The following is a 22085-nucleotide window of genomic DNA, read 5'->3' as shown; positions in this document are numbered from 1 at the left end:
ACAAGTACCTAGGATTATCAGTGTCACTAAACTGTTTCACAGAAGAGTTCCTAATGATGGTGAATTCAGGCTTAGTGTTTAGGACATTAATTTTCTGTCTGGTGAAGCAAGCCTCCATTTTATAGCAAGAATGCTCTAAAAATGCAGAAAATGCTAAGCTAGAACAAATACTGAAATGATTTATGGCAATATTAATGCACGCCTTCAGGCTTTTGGGTTGTGAAAGCTGTCTCGTTGGCTGCCTAAGTACTAGATTTATGCAGTTTTTCTTTATGGTTTGCCCATCTATACTGTTCAGGATGAGACAGTTTAAACCAGCAGAGCTATCTGTGGTGGTGTGCATTGATTCTTCACCTTACAGTCTCATTATTGAATGAATCCACATTTGTGTATGTGCTGTCAGAGAAAGAATAATTTGAGAAGTTTATCGATCATAGCTGCAAGCCCCTTGCAAAATTAATAGAATAAAATTGCCCTAGATGCACATACTGAAATATTTTAATGAGTAAACCCTGGTAGTTTTTAGTAGGGGCTAGAAATCTCCATATTTTGTATATGTAGTTGCATATCTTTCTCCTTGTTCAGTAGAAGATTCACTTAAGTTAAACCAAATATTTTTTCACCACTATATCAAAATTCAGTTTCAGAATGATGTCTAGTTTATTATGAGCCTGATGGCAGATCCACCACTGCATTGAGAGCTTTAGCTGAGAGGTAGACAACTGTAACAACACCTGTGACAGCTATTGTTTCCTCTAATAGGTAATAGAGTTTGACGATGGGTCTGGATCAGTTCTCAGAATACAACCCTTACGGACTCCGAGGGATGAGGCCATTTATGAATGTGTGGCCTCAAATAATGTGGGAGAAATAAGTGTATCCACCAGACTCACAGTTTTACGGGGTAAGTGCCTGAGTGAAGGTTGTTTTTTGTGTCATTGTTACAATTCTGTATCTTTTTTGTAGCATCATTAAAAAGACTAGCATTGTGATGATGCTTAAATGGGAAATGCAGTTCAATAAAATGTTTGTAAGAGTTGAACTTTCATTAGACAGTGAATACCTTCTCTAGTTACGGGTTTTAATAGAACTAGAGTTCAGGGGGAGAATCAGGGGTAAAAAAGCTGAAAAAGGCATTGATTTCAAATGCCAAATACCATTTTGATTTTTGGCAGAGCATCTAGAAAGGAAACAGGATATGGTACTCTTTTGTATGTTGGCATTTCTCGTGCATGGATTTTTCATACCGCATTCAGCAGCTACGTTTTTACAACTACCATAGCTGACATTGATATTTGCAAAGTAAAGAAACAACCTCAGCCTAAAGATGAACTTTCCTTAAGCAATTGGTCAGAACCAAGTATAAGAAATACACCTGTTTTATGTGAAAAAAAAAAATACGTTTTTTATTTGTCTGTTATCTTTCTTAAACCAACATATATTGATCTAAATAACTGGGCTGACAAATCCCTTTCTTTGTCTCCGACAATGTTGCTTACACAATTTGACAAAGCACAGGGTGAGTTGCCAAATCTCCAGTACAGTGTGTTCAGTTTGTAGACTTCCTTTACAATGGGAGTGCTGGAAAATAAAGCTAGTGATGAAGACTGTGTTGTATGTCTCTAATTCAGGCTTCTGTGTAGAGATACGAACATTCCCGATTAGGCACCTCACAGTTGACGTTTCCAGATTAACTATTCTGTGCCTTTATCTCTTTCTTTCCTGCACACAACTCATTTGTTTTGTTTTGTTTTGTTGTATTTTGCTCTATTCTAAAATTGAGGAGAATAGACCTTCCTCAGATGAAGGAAATTGGAAAGGAAAGGATCAGAATCATAGAGGAACTTACATAGATTAACTACATTTCTCTTCTGTTTCTTTTTTTTTTTTCCCCATGGAGGGATGGATTTACATTATATCTTTTATAAAATAAAAGAGTTTGATTTTATAAACATCTTGGTTTCTTCCAAGGAGGTAAACCCTACTGATATTGTCAAGAACTTATTTATTTGGAGGCCAGCAGTAATTAGTAATGTAGGACAAATTTACCTGGTGGTTTTGAAACTAAACACACACACACACACACCCCACATACACACACAAAGAAGCAATTCAAGAGGCTGAGCAAATGAGATTATTTACATATACAAAATATGTTTGAAATAATATAAACACCTTATTAAGTTACAGGAAAAATATTGACAATTGGATGTATATATCTTTTAAATGCAGGTAACAGATGCTACTTTAAAACAGACAAGTCAGATTTGAGCTACATTTCTGGCTGTTATGACAAGCTAAGTTGGTGCAGGAAGTTTCCCATTCCCTGACCACCGCCTAGAAATGTTGAGAAAGTATCTGAAAATAAAATTAAAAGCATAATTAGGCTTGCAAACAAGAAATAGAAATTTCCAGTTGCTAAAAACAAGGAGGGATTTCCTAGACAAAAGATAATTGTAATATAATAACCCAAGATAATAACATAATGGACCATATGCTTTAGTGCTGGAGTTTTAACACTCCAGCAAGATACATACTTATATAAAATAAGTTGGGAGTAACAGAGACTAAGATCAGTTTTCTGCCTACAAGTGAGATTTCTAGTATTCCTACTGTGCAATTCTCACACAAAAGCTGGTCAGAAACAGTGAATCCCATAGAGTGTACAACAGACACCCATGATAGCACTCACCCCACAGAGACATTCAGATAATCCAGATACACAACCCTAGAGAAGGTCGTTCATACCCAGATGGGTTAATAAGCACCAGTTCTGAAGCAGTCAAGTCAGCTACCACCAGCGAGCAACAGTAAGCCCAAATGTCGAGGGTGGAAATCACAGTCTGTGACCTACAGGTAATTGAACTGTATGAATGGGTTTTAAAAATAACATGTTTACAATATTTAAAAAGGCAAGGGAACGAATGGTCTAATAGGCGAGAATGAGACATTAGGGAAAAAAAAATAGGAGTTAGAAATTAGACTTTAGAACTGGCACGAATCTTAGAGACTATGTTTATATGTGCTATAATATGCACTATGGAACGTATACATATTGCTGAATATACATATATAGTTCACATCAGCTTGTCTGAAAATTGTGGTCATTTTTCAGGTGTTCGTATTTGAAGCAAAATCTAGCTCATTTGTTCATCTGCTTTAAAAATTTTAATCTCCGTTTATTTACCTGGTTTAGAATCAGTGCCATCGTATAGAAGGTATATTAAAAAGGTACGATAAGATAAAACTTTTCTTAAACGTTTTTGAGTTTTTTCACTTTCTAAATCCCTTGAACTCCTTAAAAGGAATTAGTGGCAGTCACGTGCTTGACTTATCTTTATGCATCCGATGAAGACATTAACAAAAGTTGGAGGAAAATATCACTTTACTTAGAAATTCACATGGATTAATGTTTTCCTGCCTCTCAGCTGGCTGGAGTTTCATCATCTCCTCTGCTTTTATACAGCTAGTCCCCATATAAAACAAATGCATAAAAAATGTTTAAAATGGTCTCAACTTTCTATGTGAACATCTGTCATGTGTAAGTACATTTGTATGAAAATTTATGATTTGAGTAGTTAACCCTTTCTATTTTTTTTAAAGACTACATTTAGCAGTTTTAGAACTTTCATGAGAAAAACTCAAAAGTATTTTGTATGACAGAAAAGTAGTCTAAACATAATCTTAAAATAGAATACAAAAATATATCCTTTTAGGACGAGATAAATATGGATGGAAATTATTTTTGTTTCTTAGAGTCACTGTTTGCTTAAAACTTCTAAATATTGTTATTTCTATTAATAGTAGTCTTTAATAATATTCCAGTGTAATCTGACTTTCATAGACTTTGAACATCATGAACACCTAAATAAATGTGTGTGAAGAGGTTTATACCGCAGTTGAGGAGCTTTGTGACATTTTAGGCTCACTTTCTCTTGCAAATCATGTTGGCGGACACTCAGGCACTCTGTTCTGCAGTAGATGGAGACCACTTTGCACTTTCCATCCAGTGGCCCTCATTAGATTCCCATTTCGTCCACATGGATCATTTACTTTTTCCCTGCTTTACTGACAAATGCCAAAAATGTGCCAATTCTCATGATGGGTTTTGTCTAAGTGAACTGGATGACGATCACTCATTTATGTCACACAAGCTACTAGAGAAACTAATTAATTGGAGAGTCAAACATCTGACCCGTATGGTTAATCAAGAAGACATCGAACTAATACCCTGACCACCCAGGTGCCTTGAAGGGAGCATTTCAAGAACAAGTTTCCCTTTGTAGCTTGTTTCAAATTACCCTTACTCTTAAAAACTATGTTTCACTAGGTAAAGATAACTGCAAGCTCAGGCTGAACGTGCCCCGAAATAAGATATTTGGACAACTAACTATACCGTAGAATGTGGTTCATGGAAGAAGCAATGGGAGAAGGGGGAGGTGAATGTGGGGCTTATGTCTTCCAAGTCATTTTGATTTTAAGTTGTCTTGGCTATGGAAACACAATAAAATACTGACTCCCTAATGATATAACACTTTAGGAGGCTGAGTATATCTGTTATACTTGTGTTTTCCCATCCCAAGCAGAACTTTAAGTGAAGGCCTTAGGATGTACTGAGGCAGTTAAGGGCTGTGCCTTAACTAATTGTGGAATGCTGCTAAGGACAGTGAATTAACAGGCTTTCAGTGAAGAGCAAGCATATGACCACAGAGAGTGTTTGTAAGAACAGGGATTATCATCCAAATGGAATTGGTTCTGTCTGTTTCTTTAGTTTGCTGGTCACAATTTCTTCCTGACTAAAGATATCAGCAGGAAACCATGTAATACAAATTTATGCAGTGATAACTGAGGATGAAAATATTCTCTCTGGTAGATGTTATCAATCACTAGCCAGGGAAAATGAGATATCACCATCCATAGACTTTTCTTTCTAGTAAGAGTCCAGGAGTACCTGTTTCTTTTGGGCAAGAGGAAAGACATCAATAATTATTTCTTCTTGCTTACATAACTTCTCTTCTCTAAGACAAAGTTCTAGAATCATTTAATCAACTTCGAATCTAAGCATCTGGCTAAATGTCATCATGTTTCTTGAACTTAGAGGTGTTTTTTTTTTTTTTAGGAAAGTGATCAGAAAATACACATTTTGCTCTTATCTCAAACAGCATGTAATGGGTCATTTAAAAAATCTTAGTAGATTATTTTTAGACTCAAATAGCACTGCCCCAAACCACCACCACCACCACTAGCACAACAGAACAGGGTATGGTATATAACACTGCTTCTCTTATCTATTCATAGGGAACAAGCTTTGTTCATAGAACATATCTACAGTACAATTATTGTCTAAAAATGCTAGTTTACCAGATATGAGGCATTTTAGTTACCTAGTTTAGCAAATATATTTCATCAAGTGATACTTATGTGTGAGTATCTACTCTTACATATAAATATATCATTTGTGAATTATCACCATGAGGACAAAAGATAACATGTGAAGTACCCAAGTCTAGGACTTGGGAAATTGAATTCCAGCTTTAGCTCTGTCACAAAATAACTGTGGCATCTTAAGCAAATCTGTTAACTTCCTTGTTCTGTTTTTCTTTCTTTTTTTCTTTTTTTGCCTCATATGCATTGGGAAGGCCTCAGATTAGCGATCAGATCACTCAGATCACCCCTCTCCAGCTTTCCATGATTCACTGACATGCCTATTTCAGCAAGTCAGTTCTTGCAAGATGGAAGAAATTTGCTCCCTGAAGGTGACTGTTACTGAGATAGTAAAACACACAGTGAGCAGTTGGATGAGACAGAGAAGGCGCTGCAATGGGAAATAGAGAGAAATGTTTGCATAATATGTCTGTTTCAAAAAACCTAAGCCATTATAGCAGTTGTTAAAAAAAAAAAAAAAACATACAACTTTTACAATCTTTCAGGGAGAAGGCAGTCAACTATCTCTGCCATTGTGCAGTACCCTGTGATCAGAATTAGCATGTTCATTACAGTCTCATTTTATTAATGCCTCTTTTTGAAGATGAACACAGTTGTCCCCGCTGTGAAAATGGTACTTTGCCGTTTATGTTATAAAGTGGTCTCGGCTGGAGATCCAGGCTAGGAACATTAAAGAACAAAGCACAGCTGCTTGAGTGTCACACAAAAGGATTTTTATGAAAGACTGAAACAAAAGGAAGGGTGGCCACCACAGAACAAACGTGCTGACAATTATGGTACTGACTGAAGATTACTTGAAAAGGCTTACAAAATAGTTGAGTACTTGGAATACATTGATACCAACACGATAAAGCCTTCCTGTGTACCGCATTTCCATGCTGGAAAAAGGTGGTGGTGGGCAGAGCCACTTTAAGTGAACAGACACTCCTGACTTTCATTGGTGTAATCTTTAGAATTTAAAACAGTGATTCTTTGAGTATCAGTGGTCACAAAGGCAGAAGCCCATATGGATAGTCTATGAGAGACCCTAGTAAGGGGAGACATTAAAATTGAAAATTTGGGGGAGAAAGTGTACCTGTGAGGAGAGGCTATTCATTTTCCTTCTGATCTATCTTTTGAGGACTGTTATGTTGGTGATGCATGCTCCTTCCTTGGAACCATTACTTGTTTTGCCACACTGAGCGCATGTCTAAAAAGGGCTCAGAAAAAATGAGCACACTTGTAAATCACTGCATTTAAGTAAGAACAATTTTCTTCTTTTGACTTCCCATTACAATATTATTTTTAATAATTTTGAAATGAACATCAACTCATGTGAGTGTTTACTGCTGCTTAACTTGTTAACCGAACCATAGAAATATCGAGCTAGAAGGGAATTTGGTGTTTACTACTTATTTTGGATGTAAGAAACCAAGGTCCAGAGAGTTTGAAATGATTTGTTCTTGGTCGTACAACTAAGATTTTCATTGAGTTTTGCCAAGTCTGAAATTTTCCCTGCTGCATTACGTGTGACAGTGGGTTTCAGCCCTTGAGATCCTTACTTTATATACAAGATATTGTCTTGGAAGGACAATGTTCTTCCAGCTGACAAGTTGACAGACAAGTATGATTTGAAATAAAAGGTGCCGAAGTGCCACGGGTGCAAAGTGTGCAGAATACCACATGGATGATGCACGGTGAGAGTGAGGACACTACTGGGTTGAGGCATGAAGAATATTTAGGAGTCTATGAGATAGAGCTAACTTGAGAGAGAAGTAGAAACTAGAAGCTTCATGAGCAAAGTGGCTTAGGGAGGAAATCCCTGAGTATTGATGGTAGGTGTGTGCAGTGTATTAGGGTTCTCTGGAGAAAGGGAACCAACAGAATATGTACATATATAGGAAGAGCCTTATTTTAACAAATTGGCTGACATTAGTAATGAGGCTGAGAAGTTTCAAGATTTGCCAGGGCTGTCAGCTGGAGGCCCAGGAGAGCTGATGTCAGTTCTAGTCCAAAGGCTGGCAAGCTGAAGACCTAGGAAGAGCTGATGTTTCACATTGAGTCCAAAGGCAGGAAAAAAATGGAGGTCCCAGTTTGAAGGTAGGAGGAGTTCTTCCTTCCTCAGGTGAGGCTCAAGCTTATTGTTCTCCTTAGTCTTTTACCTGATTGGATAGGGGTTGTCCACATTAGGGAGGACAATCTGCTTTGCTTGGTGACTAAATTAAATGTTAGTCTCATCCAAAAACACCCTGACAGTACCCTCAAAATAACATTTGACCAAATATTTGGGCACCCCAGATATTTTGCCTAATCAAGTGACACGTAAAATTAGCAATTACAGGTGGGTATGAACAATGGTAGGTCAGAATTGAGTAGAAGTAAAATAGTAGTAGTAAAAGAAAATGAGGTTGGAACATGACTCATTGGCTAAGGAGATAAAGCTAATAAGTGAGAAAACGTGTGATTAATTTAACCTAGACCATCTTTATGTGAGCTGAAAATTACAAAGGAGTTTACTAAAATACTTCACTTAATCTATCAAACAATCACAGTCATTCATAATTGATGTTTATACTTTAAAACGAGGTAGTTGGTTGGCTTTCATTGATAAAATTTGAACAATTTTTAAAAATTCAGTATCCTGGTTTTCCAAATTAGTTTTATTTTAAGCTACTAATTAAGATGTTGTTTTAAAAGTTGTGCATGCATAATTTATTGGTATTTAGGGCACAGATATACCAAATGCCTCATCTAGGGTTTAATTATCAAAGCCCTAATTACATATCTCCTTAGAAGAGCAAGTAACTTATTATATCTTATTAAAAAAAACAATGACTTGTGAATTAATGCCACATTAAACACAACTATGATGACACACATCCCATATTCTTAATATATTTTATTAAAGATAGCAAGATTTTTTTTTTTTTAACTACTAGGCAACCGGGGAATAGAGCATTTCAAGACTCTCTTATCTGTCATCTTCCAAAATGAGCTGTGTTTTAATTTATATGTAAAAACTTTCCATGCCTTTCTTTTTTGTTTCTTAGAACTTTACCTTTGATTATTAAACTTTATCCATTCTTTAAATAAATGTTATTTCCACCCTTTAACAGTAGATTTTTTTTAATTAATAGATTTTTGGTCGTAAGTGTAGCGCTTTTGAGATTTTTCTCACATGTCTGATGATATCTGTGTTCAGGTTTAAAATTTGATCATAGTTTGTATTTTCCCAGAAGATATCCTGTATTTCTTAGAGCATAAATACCAAAAGAGCTATTTAAAAAATGAAGCTGTAAATCATAAGTGAGACCAGAAAATCAATATGAAAAGTTTTTTGATATTTTCTGCCTTTCTAAGTATTGGCATACATAGTTCTTTCTGTTTGTTTATGTATTTGTTTAATTATGTGGGTAACTACAGTTCTATCATTTACCAGTCAGCTACAAAATTAAGTACGGTAGAAAAGTGTGTGCTTATAAAATCACGATGGCTTTTAATAAAGCTAGTTATCAACTATCAATATTTATACAAAAACTGGTTGGGGAGGTATATTTGCATATATGTATGTTTTGTACATGTAGTATGTATATAGTGTGTTTATGTATGACCTGTTTAATTTGCTTCATAGCACTTTTTACTATGTGAAATTATACTCTTTATTTCTTGAGACTTTTATCCTGTATACCTCTTCCTTTGTGTATAAGCTCCATTACAATTTTCCATGGCCTAAAAATGTTCCTGGCATTTATGAGGCACCCAAGAGATATTTGTGGCATGAAGAGGTACATATTTAGAGGGATCTATAGATATGGTTGTAGGCACAATGCATTAAGAGACCATTTGGGTAGGAATGAGTCTTACTTTACATATAATGAACAAAGTAAATAATAATTATTTCAGTGGCCACTGTAAGATGAAGAGTGTGATTGAGCGCCAAGAAGTCGAGGCAAAGGGAAAGAGAACTACAGAGACAGTGAAACAGGGAATGAAGAGAGATGCTCTTTATAGCTACATAAACATGAATTTGTATAAACTTTCCAGTGCTTCCTAACTGTATGGGTTTAGACACATTACTGAAGTCTGAATGTTAAATTCCTATCTGTAGGATTGGGGGTGATCCTGGCTATCTTTTAGGGCTGTTTGTGGGGAAGTTAATGACGTATATTAAATCATCTGGCAGAGTAACTAACAATAAAGTTGTCAAAGAATGTTAATTTCTTTCCTTCTCCCTTTATTGTCTCTTTGAAGCTGAGCTAGCTGGTTTGGCTCTCACATCACTACCGAATCCCCAGCATCTAGAATAGTGCTAGGCACATAGTAATTCGGTAAGTGTTTGTTATATGTATACATGGCTATGGTGAAGGGAAGGGAGGGTGAAGAACACTGGAAAATAAGTTTTTGTGTCTTCTCAAATAGTCCTTAATCCAAAGGACTGAAAAACAGCTTTTCACATGGAAATAAGATGATACAACAATCTGAAAACATACAGTATTACCAATTTATTTTGAATGACTGAAGATCATTTATTAGTGCTATGCTAGTATACAATCCCAAGAATTTTAGATCCTTTTTTCCCCCTTACATTTGTGCTTATTGTTATGTTAACACACATTTCCATATTCTTCATAACGCTTATACATTAGGTAGGTCCAGGTAGTCAGCTGCTTCAACTGCCTAGCTCAAACTACAGTGATACTGTCATACTGTTCTATGCCATCTAGGTCACAGAGTATATAAAAATCTATAACTGTTTTATGATTTCTGTGAAAATGTAGCATTAGATATATATTTTAGAAGAAGCAGAAGAATTTCAAATATCCTTGAAACATTGAAAGAGGTAATAGAAAATGTTTTCTTGCTTGTTTTTTTTTGTTTGTTTCTTTTGTTTTTTCAATTATTTCTGTTACTAACCTTGGTATAGGAAGTGACAGAAGGTGTAGTTATGGGTGTAGGTTCAGCAAACAGACAGACCGGAGTTCAAATCTTAACTCCCCTATTTGTTCTGTGGCAGTGTGCACATGTTCTAACCTCTCTAAGCTTCACTCTCTGTCTGTCAAGTGGAGATAAGAACACCTATTGCCTAAACTTAAGAGGATGATTACAGGAGATAATCCACGTAAAGCCAAAGTTCTAAGCACTCAGGAAATGTGAGTTGTTGTGATTATCATTATCCTCACTAGTATTACTATGATCAGTACGATTATTATTAAGAGTTAATTTCAAATTATTTGATTAAAGGGCACTGCCCCATTTGTGAAGCAGAATTTTTTGGCACAGGCAGAATTATCTTTCTAAGGCTGGGAATATACAAATTTTTTAAATCCTTAAGTCAGGCTACCTTGTCCACTAAATAATCATGTGGTCCAGATGCCACCATTTGGCCATTATAGGATCCATGAAATATTTGAAATTTGAACGTCATTCTGTCATAAGTGATAGGGGAGTATACTTAAGAGAAAATTAGATGAAATTTTCCTTTTATCCTAAAAAACAGAGTTAGTTGCATGCTTAGACTAGAAGTTCCATAAGGGCATGGCTTTGTTTTGCTCCAGACTGTACACATGGAAGTAAGCACAGTGCCTGACATTTTCTGTAAACATTTGTGTTTTTTGTTTTGTTTTTTAGAGACAAGGTACCATTTTGTCATCCAGGCTGAAATGTAGTGGTGAGATCATAGCTCACTGTAACCTCTCACTCCTGCGTTCAAGGGATCTTCCCACCTCACTCTCCTGAGTTGCTGGGACTATAGTATGAGTCACCTTGCCCAGCTAATTTTTTTTTTTATTTTGGGTCTTGCTATATTGCCCAGGCTGGTCTTGAACTCTTGGCTTAAGCAATCCTCCCACCTCAGCTTCCTAAAGTTGTGGGATTACAGGCATAAGCCACTGCTACCAGCCAAAATTTGTTGATGGAATGAATGAATGACGAGTTTAAGGAAAAAGTTTCTAAATATTATTTTCTTGCAGACTGCTGGATTTAAGGTTTATTTTTTAAAATTAGAAATGTCAGGAGATGTTGCTTCCATGTCTCGGAGAGGCATACAATATATGAGAAGAAATTTGTGTTAATTCATGAATGTATTCATATGATCATCTCTGTTCCTCTGTATTCCAGGAAGTGTGCTAAGTATTAGGAATAAAAAGATGGAAAGACACTACCCCCACTTGCCTTCAAGGAAGCTGCAATCTCTGTTTGATGGGAAGCCATACATTTGGTTAAAATGACAAGGCAGCGATACATATATACTGTGGCTGGAGATAATAAAGTCTATTTTTAGAAGAAAAGTGCTCTCACAGTAATGCAGCTTACACCTTTTCAAGCTAGTACTTGCAGTAAGAGCTAATATCTCCTTGAATCAATATGACAGTAAAGTTTGTTGAAATGCAAGATGTGTTTGACATATGAAGCCTCAACTGATAGAAAAATTAAACTCACCTTTTTTTCCTGATGAGTAAAAATGTTCTGAGAGAAAAATTGTGTTTCATTTGTAGGAAGATTCGGGATATACTTTGGTTGGGTTTTGAGAAAATATGGTGCAATAAAAAAACTTAAGTAATTACCTTCAAAGTAATATTCCCATTTGTTTCTCTCCCAACTAATAGTAAAAGGAGTTTTTATTGCTGCACTTACCATTTTTTATGATTCTTTTTTGCTGTAGGTGGAGATGACAGAGCATACCTAAATACATAATGATTTTAAAGTGTACTAGTAAAATATCTTAAAACATCTTCTCCCTCAGAGGACTTCATTAAGCAAAATTGATTTTTATAATAAAATATTTATTTATTAAAAAATGGTAGTTTAGGCATTTTAACCCTCGAGGAAAAGCCATTAGCATACACTGTACTCCAGTACAGGAACACTGTTAGATAAGTTACTTTTTAAGGCTTTGACAACTTGGATTAGAGCCCTGTATCCTAAAGAGCCTTTTATTTACACTCAGGTTTTTATGCATGTCATTATAACTTATGATGATAGATCTGAATTTCCAGGTATTGCCAAGCTCGTTATAAACTGACATCAAGTGCTACAGCTGACTTACTATGGGTCCCATTAATCTTAGTTGTAAAGATGCATTAATAAAGTTAACACTCACTGGCTCAATACTAAATGGAATTCCCTTATCTCAGCTTACAAACAGATAAATCATCATCTGGGAGGAGGAATTCACTCTGACTTAAATGATTATTCTCAAGGATTTGCTATAAACCTACTACAAAGAGCCAAGGAGGACACTCAGTGCTGCCCAGTGGGACTGGGGTTTGAACCGACCTTTTCTTAATTCCCTATCAACATGTTTAAAATATGATTGTGATTATTTGAAAACAAACAAATATTTTTAAAATTAAAATTACTTTACAGCATAGTGGTGAAATGTTGATGGGATGTGTTTTACACAAGCCTGGTTAACTACATGCTAACAGCATTGATTAAGCTCAGGGACCACGCTTCCTGTGTCCTCCAGGGAGATGAATTCTTGTTCAGAGACCCCCACCGAACTCTTGCCATACTCAGGTGCCAGCAAATCTCTGTCAGAATGGTGGAGGGGAAGTAATTGGTGTGGAACTGAAGTAGAGACTTGCTTACCCTGCAATTGAGGAATCTTTGGAATTAGGGCCCTCCCTTATACGATGCCTTCCAAAGGTCCAGGAAGACTTACCTGTCCAGTTGATTATAAATTTTTCTAAAATTTATAAAAATGCTATTTTTGCATTTGTTTTCATAAAGTAATCCTTTAAAGTTTCATAGGCTTTAGACTTTATAATATCTAGGTCTGCTGCTGGGATGGGGCCAAGGGACCTAGGAACCGCATTATACTTTACATAGGATTAGAAAAATTACTTGTGGTACATCAACACTCGAACGTGAGTATCACGTAGAGGGGTGAACGTCTTTCCTCTATCACCCTCCATGGTTCAGTATCGACTTCAAAGGACCTTGCCCATTGTTTATAGTTCTGTTTCTAAATTTGTGGAGAACATCTTGGTACTCTTCTCTTCCTTTTCTGTTTAACATACAATGCTACACAGGCAGTACACATCAACTGCTCTCTCCTGTAACAGGATGGTTTTTCACACAACACAGGATTCCCCGCCACCTCCGGCCCCTGCCGTTAACTGGACTGTACCTGGTTAAAATTTCTCCATTCTGAAAGGTCAAGGTTTCTATCTCCTCTCATTGCATTTGAACAGTACCACCACCACAATCACTGATGCAAAATAATCTTTTCATCAAGACACTGTAAATTCTTAATTTTTATTTTTATGTAAACTAGTTCTAAAGTTTAGTGACATTATTTACTAAAATTCAACAAATGGATTTCTGAGCTGATTCTCCGTGAGCGACATGCTATCTTGTGTATTAAAGGAGAAGAGACAGGTAGAAGGCAGGAATGGTTGAAGCTTCTTCTTTAAAGCGTTTGTCTGTAAAATAAATATTAAAAGATCTTCAGATTTCTTTTCTCAATGAGCAAATGATACAGAACCTCTGTTTGCTTATTTAAGTTTTACTGGCGATTAGAAAAGCGAAGATCAAACAGGAAAAAAATCCTAGAGAATTAGTAATAACCAAGCATTCAGTGCAGTTTTGGAATGTGTGAATTTTAATATATAGGTGTTCCTTCTGATGGTCAGATAGATTGTTAGCCTTAGAAGAGAGGTCTGCTAAGTACTTTAGTAACTACTAACGGGAGTCTGTGTGCATTGTCTGGAGAAGCTACGAGTTAGCAGCGGCTGAGGTTCAGAGGTGGCTTGACCAAACATGCTGGCAAATTTGGTGATTACCAGATTTTCTGACTCTAAAGTTTATTCTGTATTTACTACTTCATATATCGCCCTTTAATGCTATCTTGCAAAGGATACAATCGAGTGTAATGTGACATAGAAAGGTGTAAGGATTGATTTTTGTGTGTGTTGGGGGTCTCTAGGAAAAGGATGAAGATGTGTAAAAGATATCGTAACTCCAGCAAGAGGGACCACTGAGTTGGATGTGTAATGGACATTTATTTAGTCATTGTCCTTGAGTTTCTTTGTAACCTGGGTAGAAAGAGAGCTCTGAGAGCACAAAAAGATGGGGTGGAGTGGGATGTAAGAGCTGAATGGTTGTGAAAAATAAAATGCAATTAAAAGACTTTAAAGAAACATAGTTATTATTGAAAGGCTAGTTAAGAGGGTACTTCTTTTTTTTAATGCGTTTGATTGTTATACCTCTTTATTATATTTTAAAATATTATGGTAATTGAAATAAGCCATTCACAGAAAGACAAATGCTATGGGATCTCACCGATTTGTGGAATCTAAAAAAAAAAATTGATCTCAGAAATAGAGAGTAGAATGATGGTTACCAGAGGCCGAGCAGGTTGAGGGGTGGGGATCGGGGAGATAGTGGTCAAAGGATAGAACATTTCAGTTAGGAGGAGTAAGTTTAAGAGAACTATTGTAGAACATGGTGACTATCGTTCATAATATTTTGTATTCTTGAAAGATGCTAAGAGAATGGATACAAAGTATTCTCAAACACAAAAGTGGTAGCTGTGTAAGATAATGCATATGTTACTGAGCAAGATTTAACTATTTCACAATGTAAATATAGTACCATCATTTTGTATGTGGTAAATACATACACTTCTATCTCTCAATTAAAAAATAAATTTATGGCCGGGCGCAGTGGCTGACTCCTGTAATCCCAGCATTTTGGGAGGCTGAGGCTGGCAGATCACTTGAGGTCACGATTTCAAGACTAACCTGACCAACATGGTGAAATCCTGTCTCCAGTTAAAAAAAAAAAAAAAAAAAAATAGCTGGGTGTGGTGGCATGCACTTGTAGTCTCAGCTCCTAGGTGACTGAGGCAGGAAAATCGCTTGGACCCGGGAGGTGGAAGTTACAGTGAGTCAAGATCGCACCACCGTACTCCAGCCTGGGCAACAGAGCAATACTCTCTCTAAAAAAAAAATAAGTAAGTTAAGAAAGATATTTCTTAAATGTTTGAGGCAACCACAGGAAGTTAAAAGGTGAGGGCAAGTCATTTCAGTTATGTTGGAACTGAGTTGTCTTAGTTTTTTATGACTCCATGACTTTCTCTTTGAAACCTCTGGTAGATGGAGATTATCAAGATACCGTACCGTTGGTCTGAGAATCTAACAAGTAATTAGTCTTCTTTTATTAAGAAAATTATTCACAGGAATCTTTGATCACCATTCATGGCTTTATACACAATATGTTTTCATAAAAATGAAAAGTCCAGCCTGAGTTTTGTTTGTTCTTTCTGAATATTATCAGTTGATAGACTTGCTGAGCTAATGGAAAGGTACCTAGCGCTTTACCTATGTGGTCTTCATTTAATGTGTATCAGATTAAGGGATATGGTAATCTCTTATTCAGAACCCAAATATCTTACTAATATGGGAAAATATTCCTTTTTCTATGGCCCCAAGCTCGTGCAGCAAATTTTCTTTTAGCGTCTTTCTTAAACGGCAGTTGGTGGAAGCTTTACAGGTCTTATTGTTGAGGAAGTGACTTTAAATTTTTATTTTAGGCAAAAGCATCTGCAAATTAAGACTGCAGAAAGCAGCAGTGAGAAGATCCTCACAGTTCTACTCAGTTGGGCAATTCTTCACTACTCTGACAATTTAATTGGGTGTAAAAAGAAATGGCAATTAAAAATCAAGAGCTTTAAGTGGGACAACTTACCAGTTTCAAAGTTAGTGATTTTTTAAAAAAAATTAGCAAGACTCAAAGATGGTACATCTTTAGTTCTCTAGTTAGTTGTTTCCTATTATGTTCTATGCTGAAATTGCCATATCAGATGTGCTTTTTAATGGCAACTTTTGCAAAAGTCTAAAGATAAAAAGAAGTTGAATTCACCCTTTTATGCACATATATAAATACACTTATAGAAATACTTATTTTTAAGAAAGTTTATCTACTCAAGTTTTATTATTTTAATGATTTTAGACTCTCTTAATTCAAGCCTTTTGGATTTTTAAAATCAAGACTGTAAGACTTAAAATCCAAGTGGTTTTGTTTGTTCTTTTAAGTAGGAATGAAACCAGTATTGCTTATCCCATTACTTAGACAAGGGGTGCTACAGAGAAGGGACTCAAATATTTTGCTGAAATAATACATGTCAGTAAATTTTAAAAGTTGGGACATCTAAGTGACATATCTGATGTTGATTGTAGCTTAGTAATCAGGAATAGGAATAAATTACTTTTGTATATCAAGGTTTGCACATCCACTTGATAAGAGTTATAAATATTTCTCCAAAATGAGACATCAGTTCTCTCTCCTGAGAAGTGTACAAATCTCAGATCATAACATGGGTGCTTTATCGACCAACCCTTATTAGAGGCACTGAGTAGACATCTTCATTCTCCCAGCCTTCTTTCCCTTCTTTCTTTCTCTTCCTTCTTTCTACAAGTATTTTAGGTAATCACTCTTATTACCCATCGATTTACTTCATCCCTTGACCCATCTAAGGTTCATGAACTCTCAGTGTATTTTGGTTTATATAAAATGAAAATATATTTTTATCTCTTATAGAAGAGCCAGATTGGGAAAAAAAGAATTTGTAAATAAGTATTTTGGATAACAGTTATAGAAAGTAGAGTGTGGTTGTACTCATGAGGGTATTCGAATAAATGCCATTTTATACACCAGTAATCCCCGATTAAACTACTACCAACTGAGCTTCTATATTGAGGAAATCACTGTGTTCTGTGCCACCTGAAAGTCTGGGTGAATTTCAGCTTAGCCTCTCATGGAGGACATAATCACTTCAGCAAGACTGATAGCATAGTTAAATTATTAGTATTTTTAGCCAGAGTAAATCACATCCAAAACATAGAAGAATAAAACTGTCTAGCCCCTCTGTAATAACATCAGCAGTCTTTATCTCTCATCTGAAAGGTAGTTTTGTATGTGAGATATGCTCCAAAAGTAGGGTATCTATTTTAGTAGCTTTCAACTTTATGAATAAGTTGCAGATATGAGAGAAAAACCACAATATTTTTTTGATAAGAAATGGTGAATTTTTCTCACATTTGTCATCATTAAAAATTCTGTTAACCACAGACCACGGTTTATTACCTAATCTATGGTTATCATTCTTTATTCAGTCTGCCTAGAGTCTGAAGTAAGGGATCCCTGTGTTCAGTTTTGAAATACTTCTTTAACACATGAGCTTTGAAATTTTATGAAGACATGGTAGTTATCAAACTTGTAAAGCAAGGTGTTAAATATTTAGTGCAAAATGAAGTTATGAAGACCATGTACTAGATGAAATTTTAAAGGTGGAATTTTCCTCTAGCTCATCTGCCATGTTACAATTTGAAAAGTCTCCTGACATCTCAACATTCCCATAAGCTTAGTGGGGACGCTTTTGTCTTTCTGGTAAGTTCATTGGCCTATTGCACTTCAGTCGATTTGTACTGATGGCCCAGTACCTAAAATAGCCTCATGTGGTTAGAAAGTCAGGATATGAGGTTTGGTGATAAAGTGAATTATGTGTCAATAGTAGATCAACGATTCACTTGTATAACTTTAAAAGTGATTAGCTAACTCTCCTTTATAAACTGTGAAAACTTTCATTCATAAATTTCTTTTTAGATTTTGCGGAAACTGAACAATAGAAAACAGATGGTTTTAAATGATCCTAAATTATCAAGATTATTTTCTCCATGAAGATGTTGCTCAAGACTGTGGCTGTAGCACAGACTAGCTGACATATGTTGATATTTCATTGAAGCTGAAATATATATTGATTTCATGTTGAAAATATATGGACAAATCTCTTTAGAATATGAGAAAGGGATGGGAATTGTTACTTCCTGATAACGATAAATTTATTACTGGGGCATGCATTTTCCTCTCAAAAATTTTTTTTTTCTTTTTAATGTCAAATCAATTTTTTTTTCCTAATTTTAAGTTAGAATACAGCTGTTAAATAGAAGACAGGAAAAGCCACTGAGTCTGTATAGATGCCATGCTAGATTTTATGTGTAGGAAATTCACTTAGAATGGTTTTGTTCTTATTAGACATTTTTACCCTTGAGTCTTGCTGGTCTTTTAAGCAATGTGAACTAATGCTTCTAAAAACTTACAATTCACTTTTTAAAACAAAGGAGTGACTTTTCTCAAAACACCATGAAAGGCCATTGTCTATACCTAAGAGGATAAATGAAATTAAAATAGACCTAATTTAGACTGGTCTTTCCTCATGTTTAAATAGTGGTGATAGCTTACTTTTTCTCAAAGTGCGCACACTTGATTTTGCATGAGTGCTTGGTGTACTTACTATGCCCTCCTTGAAAATTTGGGCCATAAGGTTTAATTGCATGCTCATCAAGCAAACAGGCTTGGAGGTATATTCTCTGAGCCGTGGGCTCCCGCAGCTCCCATTAATGCTAATGGGAGTTACACATGTGTATTGAGGAGAGAATAATATAGCCTTTGAAGTTGGAGTTGCTAATTGAGTGCTTTCTTCAGCTGTGCTCAGCTTCAGTGGCTAAGCTGAGTTAGAGTGGTCTAAAATGTCATTCTGGTAAAGCCCCCAGAACATTATCAAAGCAGGTTGGCAGTGAAAGAGACAGCTAAAAAGAAGTTTTTCTCACCCTTCAAATGGAGAAAGAATTAGCAGGCCAAACAAAAGAAGGAGCAAAGAAGTCTCAAGAATGGGCACTGCTTTCTTTAAAAGTAGCTTGAGCTAATTTAGTTCAGAAAGTGGGAAAAGAGGAAGCCCTCTTCCCTGGTGGAGTTGCTTGCCATATGTGGATTACTTTTTGTGAAATATGAGGACTAGTCAGGGCTAAATATTATCCACCTCTCTCGTAGACTTTGACTAACAGATACTTGTTCCTGGAAGTGACCAGATGTCTGTCATTTTGTCTTGTGTCTCATGTCTTTTGTCTCATTTTGTCATTTTGTCTCATGTCTAAAGGTCCAAGATCCCAATGTGTCAGATCCCTCATATGCCCTCTTATTTCTTGCATAAACTCCTTTGTAGTAGTTATCTTTGCAAAGATATGAGAAGCTGGAGGATTCTACATTGTAGGGCTCTACATAAAAGGAAGATGAAATTGACTCAGTCCTAAAGAGTATTTAAGTGATTATCTTCTCTATTTCAGTCTACCCTCGTTTGTCCTGGCCTTCCTTACAACATTCAGCATTAATCTGTGTGGTATTTTATCAAACTGAATACAGACAGGGAGGTCTTTTATTGTGAAGAAAACTGTACCTGGTCGTGGGATGATTAAACCTCTGAACTCATTAGTCTCATTTGCCACAAATGCATAAACTTGTTGCCTTGTTTGACCTTAGCTGTGACTGCGTGTGTTAGGCGACTCACATATTTTGCCACTGTATGAAATGACTGAAATCGCCATAAGTATTGACTTGGAGGTTACAAATTTAGCAAGTAGGCGAATTCACAAATATGAAGAATGAGGGTCAAAAAGTTCAGTGTAATACCATTGCCTCTTTTGGAAGCATATCTTAAATCACATTTACCAATAAAGGATTAATCATGTCATATTAACATCTGAAGGACAGTATATTAAACATAACACTATATCAAATAACAGCACAAAACTAGAGAAACTCATATTCTAACTAATAGCCTTCCAGACTTACCATAATATGAAGGGCTTCAGCTTTACTATTTTATAGAAAAAGAAAGAAGAAGAAGAAAAAAAAAACAGTGCAGGAATAGCGATACTCTTCTTTGATAAGAGCTGCTTCTAAAATGACAGACTATTTATTCATTTAAGAAAGTTCTTGCAGAAAAGACAGTTGGGCTGAGAATGTGAAAATGTAATTCTCCTGGTCCCTCAGGGTGTAAGAAAAATAACTAAACCAGTTATGAAACTGGTGGTTGCCTCTGTGGACTGTCATGTAGAAGAGGGATTAGACTCATTTTGTGTTCATGCAGACAGCCAAATCAGGCTCAGAGAGTGGCAGATTTTTGGATTGGTCCCAAGAAGAACGCTGGAATGATCTCAGCTTCCTGAAAATTACCAGGGCAACTTTAGGAGGTAGAAGTGAGTGATCATTTTCTGGGGGTGCTAGAGAGGCAGGAGATTCAAACTTCGGGTAAAAAACACAGCATGATGATGTCAGAGAGTCTGTGATGCTATATTTTAATCTGCCGTTTTTTTCCACTTGGATTTATTTTTAGTTAAAAAAAAAATAAGTCAGTAGCAGAATAGTCTGTCAACTATTTCTAGGTATGGTTGAAGTACTCCATTCCCCAGAAGGAAGGCAAAGTAAGATATTATAATGTTTATACCCTTAGCATTAATGTCAGGGATGGTACCTTTCCCTTGCCCTTCCTGCTGTCTTTTCTAGAAATGGAAGACGCCACTGAGATGAAAGAATGCCACTTCTCTTTTAAAACATTTACAGAGTAACTTTGTCTTAACCCACATGTGCTTTTTTATATTTGTTATTCAGTCTACTCAAAAGTAACATTCTTTGAATACCTATTATGTGTTGGAAGTAATAGAAAGCTAAGACATCCCACCCTTTGCCCAGCACGCACACCAATATAAGTAAAATATAAGTCTTTTTTTAACTAATGAATAAATGTTAGGGTTTTGTTATTGACAGAATGTTGAATATAAACACATGAAAGTATTAACTACAGGTGTGTTATTAATAATCATTTCCTTCTTGTAAACTTTAATGCCTAATCCTTCTGAAGGCACAGTAGTACATAACAATGACATAGCCAATCACAGAACACATCATGATTCAAACTAATCAATTATAATTTTAAATAATCACACTAGCGACAATTGTTTAAAACATGCTAATAGTCTTACATGGAAAAGAATGTGAAATGTCTTCATTGTTCTCTACTGGAGAAAAGTTGAGGCAAGTACCACTTGTATGTGGGTGGTCCCACCAGCCTCAGGTTCCCCCAGAAGTTGTCATCCTCTTCTCATCCCAGTGAATGTCCCTTCAAAACACCGCATTCTTATACCAGTCACTACTACCACCATCCTTACTACCTGTGTCCAAGTCTGAAGCATGTGGATTTTCATTAACTTATTCCTCTGTCTTGCCTCTTCTGACCAGTGCTTTCCCATGTAATAACTGACAAATGACTCTTGTGTTTTTCCTTGTCTTCTGATTTGCTTCTAACACCTTAATTGAACAGCTTCCTTTCTCCATTGTACAGCCTCTCAAATGATCTATCTACAGTTTCGCTCGAACCCCTCCACTTAGTTCAGGTACAGCTGCCAGTTGTATCCTTTGCCTATAGATGCAAATTCATACATTTAATTTTGGCCTTTAAATGAAATGAACATTTTTCAGTGCTTTTAAATTGATATGGCAAAACATACAAAAGCAAACAATAGAACATGAAATATAAATTTACTTACTTGATGAATTTTGTAAAGGAGATATGTTTTATAGGGTATATAGGCATGAAAAGGAGTAGTTAACATTGAAATATCATCTTTCTGGAAGTTATAATGAATGCTGTTCCTGCTCTTCTTTTCTTTTCTTTTTGTTTCATTTCACAAGGTCTTGATATTTAGGTACAAAAAGGAGTAGTTAACATTGAAACATCATCTTTCTGGAAGCTATAATAAATGCTATTCCTGCTCTCTTTCTTTCCTCTTTCCTCTCTCCTCTGTCCTCTCCCCTCTCCCCTC

The 22085-nt window shown here is 35.9% G+C and overlaps 1 protein-coding gene across 31 annotated transcripts in view; it reads left to right on the top strand.

Annotated features, from left to right (window-relative positions):
• The window catches only part of PTPRD (protein tyrosine phosphatase receptor type D), a 2332079-nt gene that overhangs the window by 2009285 nt on the left and 300709 nt on the right, over positions 1-22085 (top strand). For all 31 annotated transcript variants that reach the window (XM_073021577.1, XM_073021575.1, XM_073021576.1 and 28 more), the window contains one exon: positions 763-904. In XM_073021577.1, the coding sequence (XP_072877678.1) occupies positions 763-904 (142 nt within the window). The remainder of the gene's footprint in view (positions 1-762; positions 905-22085) is intronic.

The sequence above is a fragment of the Chlorocebus sabaeus genome, chromosome 12 (genome assembly GCF_047675955.1).
Source record: "Chlorocebus sabaeus isolate Y175 chromosome 12, mChlSab1.0.hap1, whole genome shotgun sequence".
Classification (NCBI taxonomy): domain Eukaryota; kingdom Metazoa; phylum Chordata; class Mammalia; order Primates; family Cercopithecidae; genus Chlorocebus; species Chlorocebus sabaeus.
This window is presented reverse-complemented; position numbering and strand designations above follow the sequence as displayed.